Here is a 17,593-nt window from a genome sequence, read left to right as displayed (position 1 = left end):
AGCACAGAAATGCATTTAAAAAGTCTGATTTTATCAACATCCTCATGTTGTCCTGTCTCTCTTTCTGATAGAATTCAAAAAGACCATCATGGTAATGTTTTCTTTCTGTCATCGCTAATAGTTTCCAAAAAGTGTCAGCAGGTCCTTATATGTCTACTGTATGCATGTTGTTGCCTTGCATCTCATGAGCTCTTGGACACAGCAGCTGAATCTTTGGTAACCTGCTAGATTTGTAGACAATGGAGCTGTGCAGAAGGACCCGAGAACCCTTTAAGACCTGCTGTAAATCAAAGTCACTTCACAGAGAGTCCTTACTCTGTTCCTTGATGTTTTATTCTCACGTGCACTTCGACAGAAGTTCCATAGGGGAGCACTGAGCCTCCTTTGTAATTTTACTGTACCATCTGCCCTGCTCTGACCTTAGTGGTTGTGATGGAAGCTATTCTGGTGGAAACCAATGCAATGCTAATCACAAAGGTGCATTGTGTACGTGGACTACTACAGTAGGTCACTGTGCGAGCTATTATACTGTACTTACAAAGTCAATTAAAAAGGCATATATGTGACTCTTTAAGCAGTGAAGAGGGCATTCATAGGATCTAATCTTTCACTTTCTTCCAATAGAGACTGAATTTAAGGCACTGAATGGATTGGAGGATCAGACCATTGTGCTTTAACAGCGACCCTGTACTAGCCTGATAAAACCAATGCAAATGTTTCTGCTCTCAAAAATGTGATCATGACAAGCTGATGTACTGTATGTGATTGACAATGACAACAAAGCTAAAATTCCCTTTCAATAAGAACTACAGGAATATCGTTATTCACAATGTAAGCCTGTCACACAGCAAATGCTTCTGGGATTGGGTTCTTACATATCAATATGACTTCATCACTTTTATTGTTCATTACTTTTATAGGGCCTGTTATTCTGTTAATTCATTACATTTGGATGTGCACACACATCACGAGATAACTGACTGTGAAACACTTACGATAGAGGCAGCCCGTCTCTCTGTTGAGCTGAGACCAAGGACCCCATTTGTATGTATCCTTAAAGTCTTGTCTGTAGACCTGTCTGTTGGTTATGTAGTATCCGATCCTACAAACAGATAATGCATGGGTTTAAAAAATGGTCTAAACCCCAATTAGTTTGGCAATAGCAACATTTAGCAGGCTTAGTGCCTGTTTCTAGAGGGCTATTCAACAATCTTCTATAATTGCAGAGGATGTTGATGGGTTTTCATTAAGCTTCCTTTTGATTCCCAAGGCATCCAAGACCCTAAAAACCATTGTCTCTCAACTAAAGGATCAGTTTTCAACTGCTGTCTTTCTCTAAACCCCTGCCAATTCTCAAAAAAAGGCAAGCTCTGAAAGGTGTGCCAATGAAAAATGGCTGTTTGGGTAAATGCAATATTAATTGTAGCTGTCACTATCTGTCTCAGGACAGAGAAAACTCGGTTTTGTAAAACTCAGAGCATGCCTTGTGCAGACTTAAAAAAAGAAAACTAAAAAAATGGATCTGGTGTGGTTTAATCTGACATAATTTGCTTAAGTTTATGGAAAAAATATTTTTCATTGACCCTTTATTCAAGCAGACAGTGATTAATTTGTTTTATTAATCTACCAATTTATAAAGTCAAATGAATACAAACCTCTTCTCAAACACCAAATATGACCTGCGCACGGCGACTTTGAAAAGGTCCTGACAATTTGCTGCCATCTAGCGGCAATTACCAAACTTTAGCAACGTCAAAACTTTAACTGTAAATTAAAAACAGTTAAATATATTTTTCAGAACAAATATTTCAAATATGAATGCATATAAGAGAATTACTGACGCGAACTACTCATGTCTTAAACACGTCTGTTGGTAATGTCATGTAAAGCAGGTGAATTTCAACCCATAGGTATTGCTTGCGAATGCCTGATTATAAATAATAGACCAAACGCCAGTAATGCAGATTACGTTTTAAACATAATATTTATTGTAAACGACTAAGATTAAACATTTCTGCACTAAATAAAAAAAAATACACGTGCAATTATTTTTTTGTATGTGTGTGTGTTTTTTACCGTTAGCTGTTTGGGTCCTTCGCCGCACAGAATTGTGGGAATTCTTCTTTTGCAGCAATGGCTTGGCTTGTAGTCAGAATAGCAATATCTGTGTCTTTATTTTTTACTGCATCGGCGGTATTTGAAGACCAAGTTGGAAAGTTTGATTGGTATGTAAATGAATTTTACTTATGTGTTGTTTTACGTTTATTCCACTGTGTGATTTCTGCGACATTGAAAGTACCCGGCACTTAAATCAGACTGATGTCAGCTACACCGGGCTGATGTTCAATCATATTGCTAGTCAGTCATAGATCATGTGTTAACGTCAGCTATTAAACCCTACGCGTTATTTTCTTTCAGGAGGCAACAGTTTATTGGCAAAGTGCGTTTTGCCTTGTTTGATACTCATTCACAAGCGTCTAAAAAACTCTTGGTGGCGACAGACAAGAACGTGTTTGCTTCTCTCAATTCCAGGACTGGCGATTTGTGTAAGTGTCTATTTGTAGCTATTTTGAGGCTTTTCTGCAGAATCTTTAAGGGTCCATGTTCGACACTTTTGATGCATTTAATTTAACCCCCCAGTTAAATGATTCAGGCTGGCAAATCCAGTGTTTCCTGAAGCCTGAATTATATGTGACATTCAAATTCAGCATCCTGAAATGCACCACACAGCTATTGGTATTAAATAGAAGCTACTTTGTAAGCATATATTACAGACATTCAGGTTTCCTCACAGCTAGAAACATTTAGTGGAAATAATATTTGACCTTTCACATATCTCATTCTTTTAATTACAAATGTATATGCAAACTGCAATAATAGTTACTTCCATTATAAGGTAAAATAATATCTGCTTTTGGTTCCTGTAGTCTGGCGTCATGTGGATAAAACTGGACCCGAGGGCCAAATTGATTCACTTCTTATGTATGGACAAGGTAAGCAAGCACACTGAAGTGTATTTTTGGTTTGAAATTAGACATTATTTTAATTTTTGCATGTGCTATTGTACTTGCTGTCATTTAGATGCTATTGTAGTTGTTGGAGATGGACGTCTGCTTCGTTCATGGGAGACTACAGTTGGTGGCTTGAAATGGGAAACAGTGCTTGATACTGGGAGGTTGTATATTGTTTGGCTTTATTGTATCACAAATGGACTCAAGCAGATAATGAACGGTAGATAAAAGGATTGTTTTCCTCTTTTGAACACAGCTTTCAAGATGCTGCTTTTGTTGGAGTTCAAGATCTTGTCAAGTATGTTGCTGTGCTTAAAAAAACAGCAATCTCTTTCCATGACCTCTCGAGCGGTGGCCAGATATGGGTGGAAAATCTGCCTGACAGGTGACAAGATTTTTAAATTGAGCATTTACAATGAGATTATTATTAATTGAGGATCATATGACCCAAAGTAACAAATATCAGTGCCATTATTTTGTCTCAAGATGCACACCAGTATTGTTTTGTATAAGGTATGTTTGTAAAAACTACTTAAAGGCGGGGTGCATGATCCAATGTTGACATTTGAAACCACCTAAACAAACACGCCCCTACCCCAATGGAATCTGGACCTCCTTTTGATAGACCCGCCCCACACATACGCAACACAGGCCACGATGTCAGTTAGTAGACAAGCCCTTACTGCTGATTGGCTACAAGTGTGTTTTGGCCCAACTCCCTTTTCCAAAATCATGCACCCCACCTTTAATATAAATAAGGCCTAGTCCTGGATTAATCTAAACCCTGTCTGGGAAACTGTCCCTTTGTGTCTTAGTTTTTCCATTCTTTTGTATCCTGCAGTGACTCTGTGCAGTACCAAACTGTTTATTCTGGAGGTGATGGACTGGTATTTGTTTTGGGACTTGTCCCAAACTCCCATATTGTTATCGTTGAGTACAAAATTGAAGATGGAGAAATCATGAATAAGGTATTGGTTTACATGATAACATGAATACAGCAATGCACAAATTCCTCTTCATGTTGTGTAATTTGAGCACAAAAAATGTCCATTGTGGTGAGGGATCTGATTCCGTTTATGTATTTGTCTCTCAGAAAACAGTTGAAGCTGCATGGATGTCAAGCCTGGAAAACAGTTGTACAATCGTCAGCTCAGGGATCCTCTTGTGTGTGGATCAGATCACACAGTCTCTGTATACTCTACCACTGCAGCCTGCCGAACAGACAGAACTGAGACAGATACACCTTCAGGTGCACATATTACTATATTTGTCATTAACACAGAGTGCTTTTGGTTTCTTGTGTAATGATCTATAATATTGTGGTACTCTTCTTAGACTCTGGATTTGGAGGTGGCTTCTGGATTTCAGCCTGTTTTGACATCCACCCAGCCGAACCCTGCTCAGCCTCCGCTGGCTGAGTTCTTCCTGAAGCTCAGTCCAGATCATCACATACTTCTGCAGCTCAATAATGGCCTCATCGCTCCGCTACGAGATTTCAATCCGGTAAGAGTTAATGCAGCCCACAGACCCAAGTAATGAAATAAATAAGGGTTGGGAGTCTAGAAATGGTCATTTGTGTTAGTGTTTAGTCGAAAATGAAGTCATATATCTATAAATATATTATTAATTAAGGAGAATCGGCATGGTATTTATGCCTTAAACTTTAAAATTTCAGTCAAATCTGGTTGCTTTTGCCACAACTGGAGAGAAAACGGTTGCTGCAGTGATGTCACCGAAGAATGACACTGTGAGTCACCATTCAAACACTTCACACTAATCTGTTCGTCATATAAGTTTTTAATACTCAAACTACTTTTTGTGTTTTATTTAAGGCTTGCAGCATCAACTTATTCAGTGCTGACACAGGCCGAAGGCACCTAGACACCACCATCATCTATCAATTGGACCCTAATGGAGGAAAGCCAAACAGAGTAAGCACAAACGCTAAAGTATATAAGCCTACACCATGATTAGCTTTTTATTTTTGTATTGAAGGCTAAGTAAATGTGTATGTTCTTTAGTTATACGTCCATGCTTTTCTGAAGAAAGATGACTCTGTGGGCTACAGAGTCATGGTGCAAACAGAAGACCTCACGCTTACGTTTTTACAGCAACCTGGTATGAAGCAACCCTAACACAGTTTTATTTTACACTTAGGAAACGGTCAATTAACATTTGATTCTGTTGTCCTGCTGTAGGCAGGGTGGTCTGGATGAGGGAGGAGGCCTTGGCTGATGTGGTCACCATGGAGATGGTTGATCTGCCACTCACAGGAACACAGGCCGAGCTGGAGGGAGAGTTTGGGAAGAAAGCCGGTACATTGCCCGAGACGTCCTTTGATGCACCCTTGTTTAAAATGACCAAAATTACTATCTTTGCAGTGTAGAGCGATTCAATTTAGGAGCATTAGTTGAATCTTGAAAGCTTTTACAGGTGTACATAGTTTCTTGCGTCACAAAGGGTTTATATAAGTGCTGTTGTTTTTAAGCATGGATTGCTTTTGCTTTCTAACCGTGAAATGCACAAGCGTCTGCCTCACCAAACTGTCCTGTTGTCCATAGCTTTCCTGCACTTTCTGTCTGTATTTATTTCCTTGTTTCTTCTTTTGCCTTTCCGCTGCACTTGGATCCAGCCATTCAAGGTAACATTGTGAGCTTCCTAATTTTGCTTCTGTTCTTAATACCGTGCTTAATTTTAGAGTTTTGAACAATGCATTTGCTCTTAAGTGTTACTAATGTAATTTTACTTTGTATTCAAATACATTTTGCTTTGTTTTGTTACATTTAACAAATTTTTGTAATCTCTTGGGTTCCAGATGGGCTCTTACCCATGGTCTTGAAGCGCCTCTCATCCCAGTTCATCCTGCTGCAGTCCTGGATGGGCCATCTTTGGAAACTTTTCTACGATGCCCGGAAACCTCGCAGCAGTGTGAAGAACGACGAGGTCACCATTGAGACTCTGTCTCGGGATGAGTTCAACCTGCAGAAGATGATGCTGATGGTCACCGCCTCTGGAAAGGTATGTTTAGGAAAAACAGATGCTTGTTTGTTGTTTTACCTTTGACCTAGTTGTCAGTTAACACGTGATGTTTGTTTTCCTACTTAGCTTTTTGGCATTGATAGTAAATCGGGAACTGTTTTGTGGAGGCACTACTTACAAAACATCCAGCCCAACTCGGTTTTTAAATTGATGGTCCAAAGGACGACTGCTCACTTTCCTCATCCTCCACAGTGCACACTTCTTATTAAGGATAAGGTGAGGTTGTGAAGTTAACACTCGTTTATTCACAATATCTTTCATGTTTTCTCATGCTTAAAGGGGTTAAAGGTTTGTATCCCTTTAACTTTAATTCGTAACACATTTTGCTAAATAATTAAAGAACAGGTATTGTTTTTATAGGACACGGGTCTTGCAAGCCTCCATGTCTTCAATCCGATTTTTGGCAAGAAGAGTCATAGTAGTGTTCCAGCCTTACCCAGACCAATCCTTCAGTCTCTGCTGCTGCCTATCATAGACCAGGACTACGCTAAAGTCCTGTTGCTTGTTGATGATCAATATAAGGTTGGTCTCCATTCAACTTACAGGTGTTGTTCATTATATATTTAAGAATGTGAACTCTCATCTCATCTTTTCTTCTCATTCACAGGTCACTGCTTTTCCATCTACTAAAAACGTCCTCCAGCAGCTTCAGGAAACTGCATCCTCTATATTTTTCTACCTAGTGGACACCAGCCAGGGCAAGCTGTCGGGTTTCCGTCTGCGCAAGGTTAACATCGACTCACACTACCTCTTGTTTGTGCTCACTAAAGGCTTTTTATCATGAGAAAACAATTTGCCTTGAGCTTGATGTACTATATAAAAATAAACTGTACACACACACACACACTCTTTATTTATTTACTTATTTATTTATTAAATTAATTACAATTATTATTTTATTACATTTTATTATTTTATTTAATTTTTACATTTTTTTTAATTTATTATTTTATTTAATTATTTTATTATATAATTGTAATATTATAAAAAATGTATCTGAGTTGCAAAAAATAAATGATAATTACATTATATTTGCACTGGAATGATTGTGCTGGGATCTCTATTCCTTTCAGGATTTGTCTACAGAGCTGATCTGGGAGGTGGTCATACCCACTGAGGTCCAAAAGATCGTGGCTGTCAAGGGAAAGCGTGCCAATGAACACGTTCATTCCCAGGGCAGAGTGATGGGTGATCGTAGTGTGCTGTACAAGGTATTGTCCCTCTCTTATGCTGTTCTTATTGGCCTAATGAGAACACACAATTGTAATAATTATATATCTCATGTCGTTGTCGGCAGTACCTGAACCCTAATCTCTTGGCTGTGGTGACGGAGAGCACAGATACCCATCAGGAGCGTAGCTTCGTTGGAATCTTCCTGATTGACGGCGTGACTGGTCGTATTGTGCACGAGGCGGTGCAGAGGAAGGCCAGAGGACCTGTTCACTTTGTGCACTCAGAAAACTGGGTGGTGGTTAGTACTTATCATACTCTTAAAACATTATGATTATTGTTACAAACATAATTGTTTGCCAGTACATACAGCATTTTGTGTGCTCTTGTCTTTTAGTATGTGTACTGGAACTCCAAGTTTCGTAGGAATGAATTTTCTGTATTGGAGCTCTTCGAGGGAGCCGAGCTTTATAACAGCACAGTGTTTAGCTCTCTGGACCGACCAAATCCACCTCAGGTTCTGCAGCAGTCGTACATCTTTCCTGCTCCCATAAGCACCCTGGAGGCCACGCTTACAGAGAAAGGCATCACCAGCCGCCATCTTTTGGGTTAGTATGCATTTCTACAGTAGCTTAACTTGACGTTTTCATTGGGCGCATAAAATCTGAAATTGTATTATCTCTTTATCATTATTATAGTGGGGCTGCCATCAGGCAACATTTTATCCCTACCAAAGATGTTCCTGGATCCACGGAGACCAGAGATGGTCTCGGAACAGAGTCGGTAAGTTACCAATAATTACTTGGTTGTGGTGCATATATATTAAATTGATCTCAACCACTAATATCATGCCATTTAGGGAGGAAAATCTCATACCGTATGCTCCAGAAATGCCTATTCGCACAGAATGGTTTATAAACTACAACCAAACTATATCGAGAGTAAGAGGTATCTACACTGCCCCCTCTGGCTTGGAGTCTACCTGTTTGGTAAGATTTGTTTTATTATTTTTTTGCTAATTATTATACAATGACATTTTTATTATTTACTTGACTTAATGACGTTTTCCATTACCCTATAGGTGGTAGCATACGGTCTTGACCTCTACCAGACCAGAGTGTATCCCTCCAAGCAGTTTGACGTTCTTAAGGACGATTATGACTATGTACTGATCAGCAGTGTACTCTTTGGGCTCTTCTTTGCTACCATGATCAGTAAACGTCTAGCGGAAGTGAAACTGCTCAACAGGGCATGGCGATAAGACACATCCTAATGGCCTATTGACTTCGCTCTCGTCCTCGCTGCAATGTGTTTTGACACATTGATGACAGGAGACAAGCTGGTGACCACGTCAAGACCGCAAGATCGTTTGATAAGTTTGGTGTATTTTTTAAAGCCAGCTGTCTCGGGGTTATTGCGGTTGTTTGAGTGTAAGTGCATAGACGGCCACGATAGTTTTTCCCTATTCAGAGAGATGTAATGATGTAGGTCATTTTTCCCACTTCTAACATTGAACAGTTCACTGTCTAATTTGTTATTTATTGCACCTTTCGGGGTAACACAAATTAAGTAGATTTGCCAACTATAACATGATTAGAAATGAAATCTCATCTCATATTTATTGGATGTCCCTCTGTATGCCTGTTTTACCTGTTTTACATTTCATGCTGGGACGAGTCTGCTTATTGGGAGCTTGATGGATGGATTACGTGTATTTTCAGAATAAATATTGGTGACGTAACTGCAAAGGGACATTATTCAATGATATGATTGGATTTTTGAATATAATTTTGAGTAATTATTTATATCTGAACTTAGGAAATGTATTAACTATGTATAGGTTTAATGCATTTGCAGGGATTTTAATGGGCAAACACTAGTGCGCATAAGAACTGTGAAATTTCAGAAGACGTTTGGATTTTTTTCTCCTATAAATTAATGATAGAAGGATTTGCATTGATTTAGCTAAATCATTTTGGTAGTCTTTTGTAGTTATTGTATTTGTCACATGCACTGGATGGTTCAAAGCTGATTTTCTTAACATATTAATGATATAGATAATTCTAATATGCCATATCATACTTTGATTTATGTCTTGTTCATGTTACAAACCCTTTGCGATTTTACTAATGTCAGATATTTTCACTGTTTTTGTTTGATTTTCATAAATTACAGGCCTGTTTATATGCTTTAACAAATTTGAAAGGATCCCCTTTGCTGCAAACTGAATAATGATGTCAGATAGTAAGATTTTAATAATTGTATCACCAGAGTAGACAATTGAATTAATATCAAATCTGTTTCTTAAACATGCATTAATTTATTTCTTTTCCCCTGTTATTGATAATAAAAGTTGGCCAATTCTTAATTTTTGACTCCTGAGTTTTATTGAAGAATGTTATAACTTCAGTAGCAATTTTTGTTTTGTTAAAATCCATTATAGGTGTTTTCTTTTCCATTTATGATACTAAGAATTGTAAATTGATCTGCAAATCAGATTTAATTTAATTTTGTTTTAAAATTACCAACTTAAATCGCACATTTTTCTTTATCACCACAGCTGTACTTACCAAAATAACTATATCATATAAAAATGACCTAAGTTAAAATGACACTAGACTTTTCATGTGTATTCCTGACGTCACTTCCTGTTATTCGGTGTCCGATGATTAACCTCATTTCCGCTTCTAATAGAGAATCTCAAGATGGCGTCGAGTGGAGGAGATGGAGAACCTGAGTGGACCGCTGCCGTACGGCCACTTTTATCAGCGTCCTACACGGCTTTCGAAACGAAAGAGCTACCTCAGCTTATAGGATCCATCATAAACAGGTCAGGCGACGGCTGGTTTGTTGACTTGGTCCGCGGGGAGGTGAAATAAAGTGTTGGGTGACACTGCATTAGCTGTGATGCTATGGTTGTACTGGTTGTGTCACAAAACCTAGGTAGCGCCCTACCTGGGCAGCATTTTTGAGGCGTTGAAAGCATTCCATATGTGCTCGTGATGGCGAAAAGTGTAAATTTGTAATTCTTTGGATGGTTAAAACCCAATTTGAACGTTACTGACGAGTATACGATACATAACGATGCTGTCTACATAGGAAGCTTAGAAGGTTTTGAGACACAGTCATTGCGTTGCTGTGCATTTACAGTAGCAGATACATCCGATTCTGCTTCATCATCAGGCCAGAGATCCAATGTGTTGCATGAATATAACCAGCCTAACTTACATTTATTAATTAAAATATAAAGTAATAAAACATACAGGATCCCACGACATCTTCCTTTAATAAAACGGCTTTGTATTTGTTTTGGAAGTAAATTAATTGACATTGAATAAGCCTGTAGCGTCCCTCGATTAACCTACAGCAAAGCTGGTTAGCCTGCTAATAAACTGTTATTTGCCATTTAAGGAGAGCTCATAATGTCATTTTATACATGTCATACTAATAAATTTTCTCTTTTATGTCTGTGACACCCATATAAGCAATCATTATTTAATGTTTTAGTCGTAGTCGCTATTATTTGAAGCGGATAGGGAGGTGTGGCAGCTAGCTAGCAAGCTATGACTTAGCAGCTTGTGCTAGTGTTGTTGTTGATAGCATGTTAAATGTGAGTTATGTTTTTGTTAAATAGATAACATAATCTATTGTTACAGGTTGTTGTAGGTTTTCTTGTAAAACTCGTCATTGTGCATATCCGATATAACGTTAAGCGCGTTACCATAAAAGTTTCGTTTTCACAGAAACATAAGCAATGTTGCACTTTACCGTCGCTGTCATTTACTACTGCGGTCAGGCCACCCTCCACTTTGAAAAAGACGGTCAAACTAGCCCTCACGTTTTTTTTCTGTGTGCACATATATTAGGCATTACGGTAAATGCACGAGAGGAATAATTTCAAAATAAAAGTTTCTCACTTAATCTGATGATATTTCTGTTGCATTCTGTGTGTATTTTAAATCGTTGCTAGGGTATTATGGGTGGTTTCTAGGCTGTTTCTGTTGCATTCTGTGTGGTTGCTAGGGTTCTTTAAGTGGTTGCTAGGCTGTTTCTGTTGTATTTTGTGTGGTTGCTAGGCTGTTTCTGTTGCATTCTGTGTCTGTTAGGTCGTTGCTTGGGTATTATGGGTTGTTGCTAGGCTGTTTCTCTTGCATTCTGTGTGGTTGCTAGGGTTCTTTAAGTGGTTGCTAGGCTGTTTCTGTTGTATTTTGTGTGGTTGCTAGGCTGTTTCTGTTGCATTCTGTGTCTGTTAAGTCGTTGCTAGGGTATTATGGGTTGTTGCTAGGCTGTTTCTCTTGCATTCTGTGTGGTTGCTAGGCTGTTGCTAGGGTTCTTTAAGTTGTAACTAGGGTATACTGGGTGGTTGCTAGGGTGTTTCTGTTGCATTCTGTGTGTGTTTTAAGACGTTGCTAGGGTATTAAGGGTGGTTGCTAGGCTTTTTCTCTTTCATTCTGTGTGGTTGCTAGGGTTCTTTAAGTGGTTGCTAGGCTGTTTCTGTTGCATTCTGTGTGGTTGCTAGGCTGTTTCTGTTGCATTCTGTGTCTCTTTTAAGTAATTGCTAGGGTATTATGGGTTGTCGCTAGGCTGTTTCTCTTGCATTCTGTGTGGTTGCTAGGGTATTATGGGTGGTTGCTAGGCTGTTTCTGTTGCACACTGTAAGTCGTTGCTAGGGTATTATGGGTGGTTGCTAGGCAGTTTCTCTTGCATTCTCTGTGTTTTAAGTGGTTGCTACGGTATCATGGGTGGTTGCTAGGCGATTTCTGTTGCATTCTGTGTGGTTGCTAGGGTGCTTTAAGTGGTTGCTAGGCTGTTTCTGTTGCATTCTCTGTGTGTTTTAAGTGGTTGCTATGGTATTATGGGTGGTTTCTAGGCTGTTTCTGTTGCATTCTGTGTGGTTACTTGGGTTCTTTAAGTGGTTGCTAGGTTGTTTCTGTTGCATTCTTTGTGGTTGCTAGGCTGTTTTTGTTGCATTCTGTGTGTGTTTTAAGTCGTTGCTAGGGTATTATGGGTGGTTGCTAGGCGGTTTTTGTTGCATTCTGTGTATGTTTTAAGTCGTTGCTAGGGTCTTATGTGTGGTTGCTAGGTTGTTTCTGTTTTAATCACTGTGTGTTTTAAGTCGTTACTAGGGTATTATGTGTGGTTGCTAGGCGGTTTCTGTTGCATTCTGGTTGGTTGCTATGCTTTTGTTAGGGTTTTAAGTGGTTGCTAGGGTAGAGCTATGGTTTTCTATGTGATTGCTAGACTGTTGCTAGGGTACTATGGGTGTTTGCTAGGCTGTAACTGTTGCATTCTGTGTCTGATTTAAGTAGTTGCTAGGGTGTTATGGGTGTTTGCTAGGCTGTTTCTGTTGCATTCTGTGTCTGTTTTAAGTCATTGCAATGGTATTATTGGTGGTTGCTAAGATGTTTCTGTTGCATTATATGCGGTTGCTAGGCTGTTCCTAGAGTATAGCTATGGTTTTCCATGTGATTGCTAGACTGTTGCTAGGGTATTATGGGTGATTGCTAGGCTGTGGCTCTGGTATTCTGTGTGGTTGCTATGGAAATATGAGGGTTGCTAGGATGTTGCTCTGGCTTTTTGTGTGGTTGCTAGGCAATTGCTACGGTATTATGGGTGGTTGCTAGACTGTTGCACTGGCATTCTGTAGGGTAACTTGGCAGTTACTAGGGTATTATGGGGGGTTGCTAGGCTGTTGTATGATTCTGGTTGGTTGCTGATATTGCTTTTGTTTTCTGGGTAATTGCTAGACCGTTGCTAGGGTATAATGGGTGGCTGCTATACTGTTGCTAGGGTGTTCTTTGCAAGGGTATTTTAGGTGGTTCATAAAATTGCTAGGCTATTCAGGGTGGTTGACACAGAACGATATGCATTTAATACAGTGTCTGTGAGTGAATGGTAGGTAGTTGCTACAGTATTATGGGTGGTTGCTAGTGTTACTAGTTGCTTGGGTTGTTCAGGGGATTGACAGAGCATTGCTATAGTCAATATTTTCTATATATTTAGTTAGATGTTAAAGGGAAACTACCTCTTTCCACAAAATCATTCCACTTCTGAATGATAGTACACCATCTCAGGATGCCACACCTGTAGTATCGTAACAGTCTGATATGCTGTTTTTAAAATAAAGAGCTCTAAGAAGTCATATACACTTGTGGTATTGTCTATACATTCGGTTAGATGTTAAAGGGAAACTACATGTTGCCACAGAATCATTCCACTTCTAAATGATAGTACACAATCTCAGGTTGTCACACCTGTAGTATCATCACAGTCTGATATGCTGTTTTTAAAATATAAAGCCCTGAGGTATCATATACATACTGTATTTTCTATACATTCAGTTACATGTTAAAGGGAAACTACCTGTTTCCACAAAATCATTTCACTTCTGAATGATAGTAAACAATCTCAGGTTGTCACCACTGCAGTATCATCACAGTCTGATATGCTGTTGTTAAAATATAGAGCCCTGAGGTATCATATACACCTTGTATTTTCTATATATTAGATTAGATGTTAAAGGGAAACTACCTGTTTCCACAGAATCATTCCACTTCTAAATGATAGTACACCATCTCAGGCTGTCCCCACTGCAGTATCATCACAGTCTGATATGCTGTTTTAAAAATAGAGAGCTCTAAGTAGTCCTATACACTTGCAGTATTTTCTATACATTCGGTAAGATGTTAAAGGGAAATTACCTGTTTCCACAAAATCATTCCACTTCTGAATGATAGTACACAATCTCTGGTTGTCACCACTGCAGTATCATCACAGTCTGATATGCTGTGGTTAAAATATAGAGCCCTGAGGTATCATATACACACTGTATTTTCTATACATTCAGTTACATGTTTAAGGGAAACTACCTGTTTCCACAAAATCATTTCACTTCTAAATGATAGTACACCATCTCAGGTTGTCACTTCTGCAGTATCATCATAGTCTGATATGTTGTTTTTAAAATATAGAGCCCTGAGCTATCATATACACACTGTATTTTCTATACATTCAGATAGATGTTAAAAGAAAACATCTATCTGAATGTATCATCACAGTCTGATATGCTGTTGTTAAAATATAGAGCCCTGAGGTATCATACACACTGTATTTTCTATACATTCAGTTACATGTTAAAGGGAAACCACCCGTTTCCACAGAATCATTCCACTTCTAAATGATAGTACACCATCTCAGATTGTCACTCCTGCAGTATCATCACAGTCTGATATGCTGTTTTTAAAATATAAAGCCTGGAGGTATCATATACACACTGCATTTTCTATACATTCAGTTACATGTTAAAGGGAAACTACCTGTTTCCACAAAATCATTCCACTTCTGAATGATAGTAAACAATCTCAGGTTGTCACCTCTGCAGTATCATCACAGTCTGATATGCTGTTGTTAAAATATAGAGCCCTGAGGTATCATATACACACTGTATTTTCTATACATTCAGTTACATGTTATAGGGAAACTACCTGTTTCCACAAAATCATTCCACTTCTAAATGATAGTACACCATCTCAGGTTGTCACTCCTGCAGTATCATCATAGTCTGATATGTTGTTTTTAAAATATAGAGCCCTGAGCTATCATATACACACTGTATTTTCTATACATTCGGTTAGATGTTAAAGGGAAACTACCTGTTTCCACAGAATCATTCCACTTCTAAATGATAGTACACCATCTCAGGTTGTCACCACTGCCGTATCATCACAGTCTGATATGCTGTTTTTAAAATAGAAAGCTCTAAGAAGTCCTATACACTTGCAGTATTTTCTATACATTCGGCTATATGTTAAAGGGAAACTACCTGTTTCCACAAAATAATTCCACTTCTGAATGATAGTACACCATCTCAGGTTGTCACACCTGTAGTATCATCACAGTCTTATATGCTGTTTTTAAAATATATAGCCCTGAGGTATCATATACACACTGTATTTTCTATACATTCAGTTACATGGTAAAGGGAAACTACCTGTTTCCACAAAATCATTCCACTTCTAAATGATAGTACACCATCTCAGGTTGTCACTCCTGCAGTATCATCATAGTCTGATATGTTGTTTTTAAAATATAGAGCCTGAGCTATCATATACACACTGTATTTTCTATACATTCGGTTCCATGTTTAAGGAAAACTACCTGTTTCCACGGAATCATTCCACTTCTAAATGACAGTACACCATCTCAGGTTGTCACCACTGCAGTATCATCACAGTCTGATATGTTGTTTTTAAAATAGAGAGCTCTAAGAAGTCCAATAAACTTGCAGTATTTTCTATACATTCGGTTACATGTTAAAGGGAAATTACCTGTTTCCACAAAATCATTCCACTTCTGAATGATAGTACACAATCTCTGGTTGTCACCACTGCAGTATCATCACAGTCTGATATGCTGTTGTTAAAATATAGAGCCCTGAGGTATCATATACACACTGTATTTTCTATACATTCAGTTACATGTTTAAGGGAAACTACCTGTTTCCACAAAATCATTTCACTTCTAAATGATAGTACACCATCTCAGGTTGTCACTTCTGCAGTATCATCATAGTATGATATGTTGTTTTTAAAATATAGAGCCCTGAGCTATCATATACACACTGTATTCTCTATACATTCAGATAGATGTTAAAAGAAAACTAGCTGTTTCCACAGAATCATTCCACTTCTAAATGACAGTACACCATCTCAGATTGTCACCACTGCAGTATCATCACAGTCTGATATGCTGTTTTTAAAATAGAGAGCTCTATGCAGTCCTATACACTTGCAGTATTTTCTATACATTCGGTTACATGTTTAAGGGAAACTACCTGTTTCCACAGAATCATTCCACTTCTAAATGACAGTACACCATCTCAGGTTGTCACCACTGCAGTATCATCACAGTCTGATATGTTGTTTTTAAAATAGAGAGCTCTAAGAAGTTTAATAAACTTGCAGTATTTTCTATACATTCGGTTACATGTTAAAGGGAAACTACCTGTTTCCACAGAATCATTCCATTTCTAAGTGACAGTACACCATCTCAGGTTGTCACCACTGCAGTATCATCACAGTCTGATATGCTGTTGTTAAAATATATAGCCCTGAGGTATCATACACACTGTATTTTCTATACATTCAGTTACATGTTAAAGGGAAACCACCTGTTTCCACAGAATCATTCCACTTCTAAATGATAGTACACCATCTCAGGTTGTCACTCCTGCAGTATCATCACAGTCTGATATGCTGTTTTTAAAAAAGAAAGCTCTAAGATGTCATATACACTCTGTATGTTCTATACATTCAGTTAGATGTTTAAGGGAAACTACCTGTTTCCACAGAATCATTCCACATCTGAATGATAGTAAAACATCTCAGGTTGTCACCCCTGCAGTATCATCACAGTCTGATATGCGGTTTTTAAATTAGAGAGCTCTAAGGTGTGTAACACATGCAGTATTTTCTATAAATTTGGTTACATGTTTAAGGAAAACTACCCGTTTCCACAGAATCATTCGACTTCTGAATGATAGTACACCATCTCAGGTTGTCACTCCTACAGTGTTATCACAGACTTATATTCGGTTTTTAAATTAGGGGGTTCTAAGATGTCAAATACACTCTGTCTTTTCTATACATTAGGTTAGATGTTAAAAGAAAACTACCTGTTTCCACAGAATCATTCTATTTCTGCATGATACTACAAGGGTGACAACCTGAGATGTTGTACTATTAATACAGTCTGATATGTGTTTTTTAAATTAGGGGGCTCTAAAATGTCATATATACTTTGTATTATCTATACATTTCGTTAGATGTTAGAGGGAAACTACCTGTTTCCACAGAATCATTCCTACTATTATTCAGAAGTGAACATCTCATGTTGTCACTCCTGCAGAATCATCACAGATACCAAAGTGGAAAAAATTTACAAAACACTGTCTATTTGCTTACTAATTCAGAAGTGTAATGATTCTGTGGAAACAGGTAGTTTCCTTTTAACATCTAACCGAATGAATAGAAAATGCAGAGTGTATATGAAATCTTAGAGGCCCCTAATTTAAAAACAGCTTATGAGACTGTTATGATACTGCATGAGTGACAACCTCAGATGGTGTCCTATCATTCAGAAGTGGAATGATGCTGTGGAAACATGTAGTTTCCCTTTAACATCTAATTGAATGTATAGAAAATACAGGTTTTATTGGACACCTTAGAGCTCTCCATTTTAAAAACAGCATATCAGACTGTGGTGATAATGCAGGGGTGAGAACCTGAGGTGTTGTACTGTCATTCAGAAGTGGAATGATTTTGTAGAAACAGGTAGTTTCCCTTTGACATCTAACAAAATGTATAGAAAATACA

The 17,593-nt window shown here is 38.2% G+C and overlaps 2 protein-coding genes across 15 annotated transcripts in view; both read left to right on the top strand.

Moving 5' to 3' along the window:
• Positions 1-2,071: 2,071 nt before the first annotated feature.
• emc1 (ER membrane protein complex subunit 1) lies at positions 2,072-9,588 on the top strand. The gene is made up of 22 exons (XM_065285943.1): positions 2,072-2,225; positions 2,419-2,546; positions 2,928-2,993; positions 3,082-3,175; positions 3,268-3,396; positions 3,853-3,979; positions 4,105-4,260; positions 4,347-4,514; positions 4,687-4,758; positions 4,844-4,942; positions 5,033-5,129; positions 5,210-5,326; positions 5,827-6,029; positions 6,117-6,266; positions 6,411-6,572; positions 6,658-6,777; positions 7,124-7,261; positions 7,348-7,521; positions 7,618-7,828; positions 7,919-8,003; positions 8,080-8,209; positions 8,302-9,588. The coding sequence occupies exons 1-22, from the start codon at positions 2,134-2,136 to the stop codon at positions 8,479-8,481; spliced, it is 2,898 nt and encodes a 965-aa protein (XP_065142015.1). The 5' UTR covers positions 2,072-2,133; the 3' UTR covers positions 8,482-9,588.
• A 306-nt stretch (positions 9,589-9,894) lies between these two features.
• ubr4 (ubiquitin protein ligase E3 component n-recognin 4) overlaps positions 9,895-17,593 on the top strand; it is a 66,772-nt gene continuing 59,073 nt past the window's right edge. For all 14 annotated transcript variants that reach the window (XM_065285938.2, XM_065285935.2, XM_065285936.2 and 11 more), the window contains exon 1: positions 9,895-10,050. In XM_065285938.2, the coding sequence (XP_065142010.1) occupies positions 9,926-10,050 (125 nt within the window). In that variant the 5' untranslated portion in view covers positions 9,895-9,925. The remainder of the gene's footprint in view (positions 10,051-17,593) is intronic.

The sequence above is a fragment of the Paramisgurnus dabryanus genome, chromosome 21 (assembly GCF_030506205.2).
Source record: "Paramisgurnus dabryanus chromosome 21, PD_genome_1.1, whole genome shotgun sequence".
NCBI classification, from domain to species: Eukaryota; Metazoa; Chordata; class Actinopteri; order Cypriniformes; family Cobitidae; genus Paramisgurnus; species Paramisgurnus dabryanus.
This window is presented reverse-complemented; position numbering and strand designations above follow the sequence as displayed.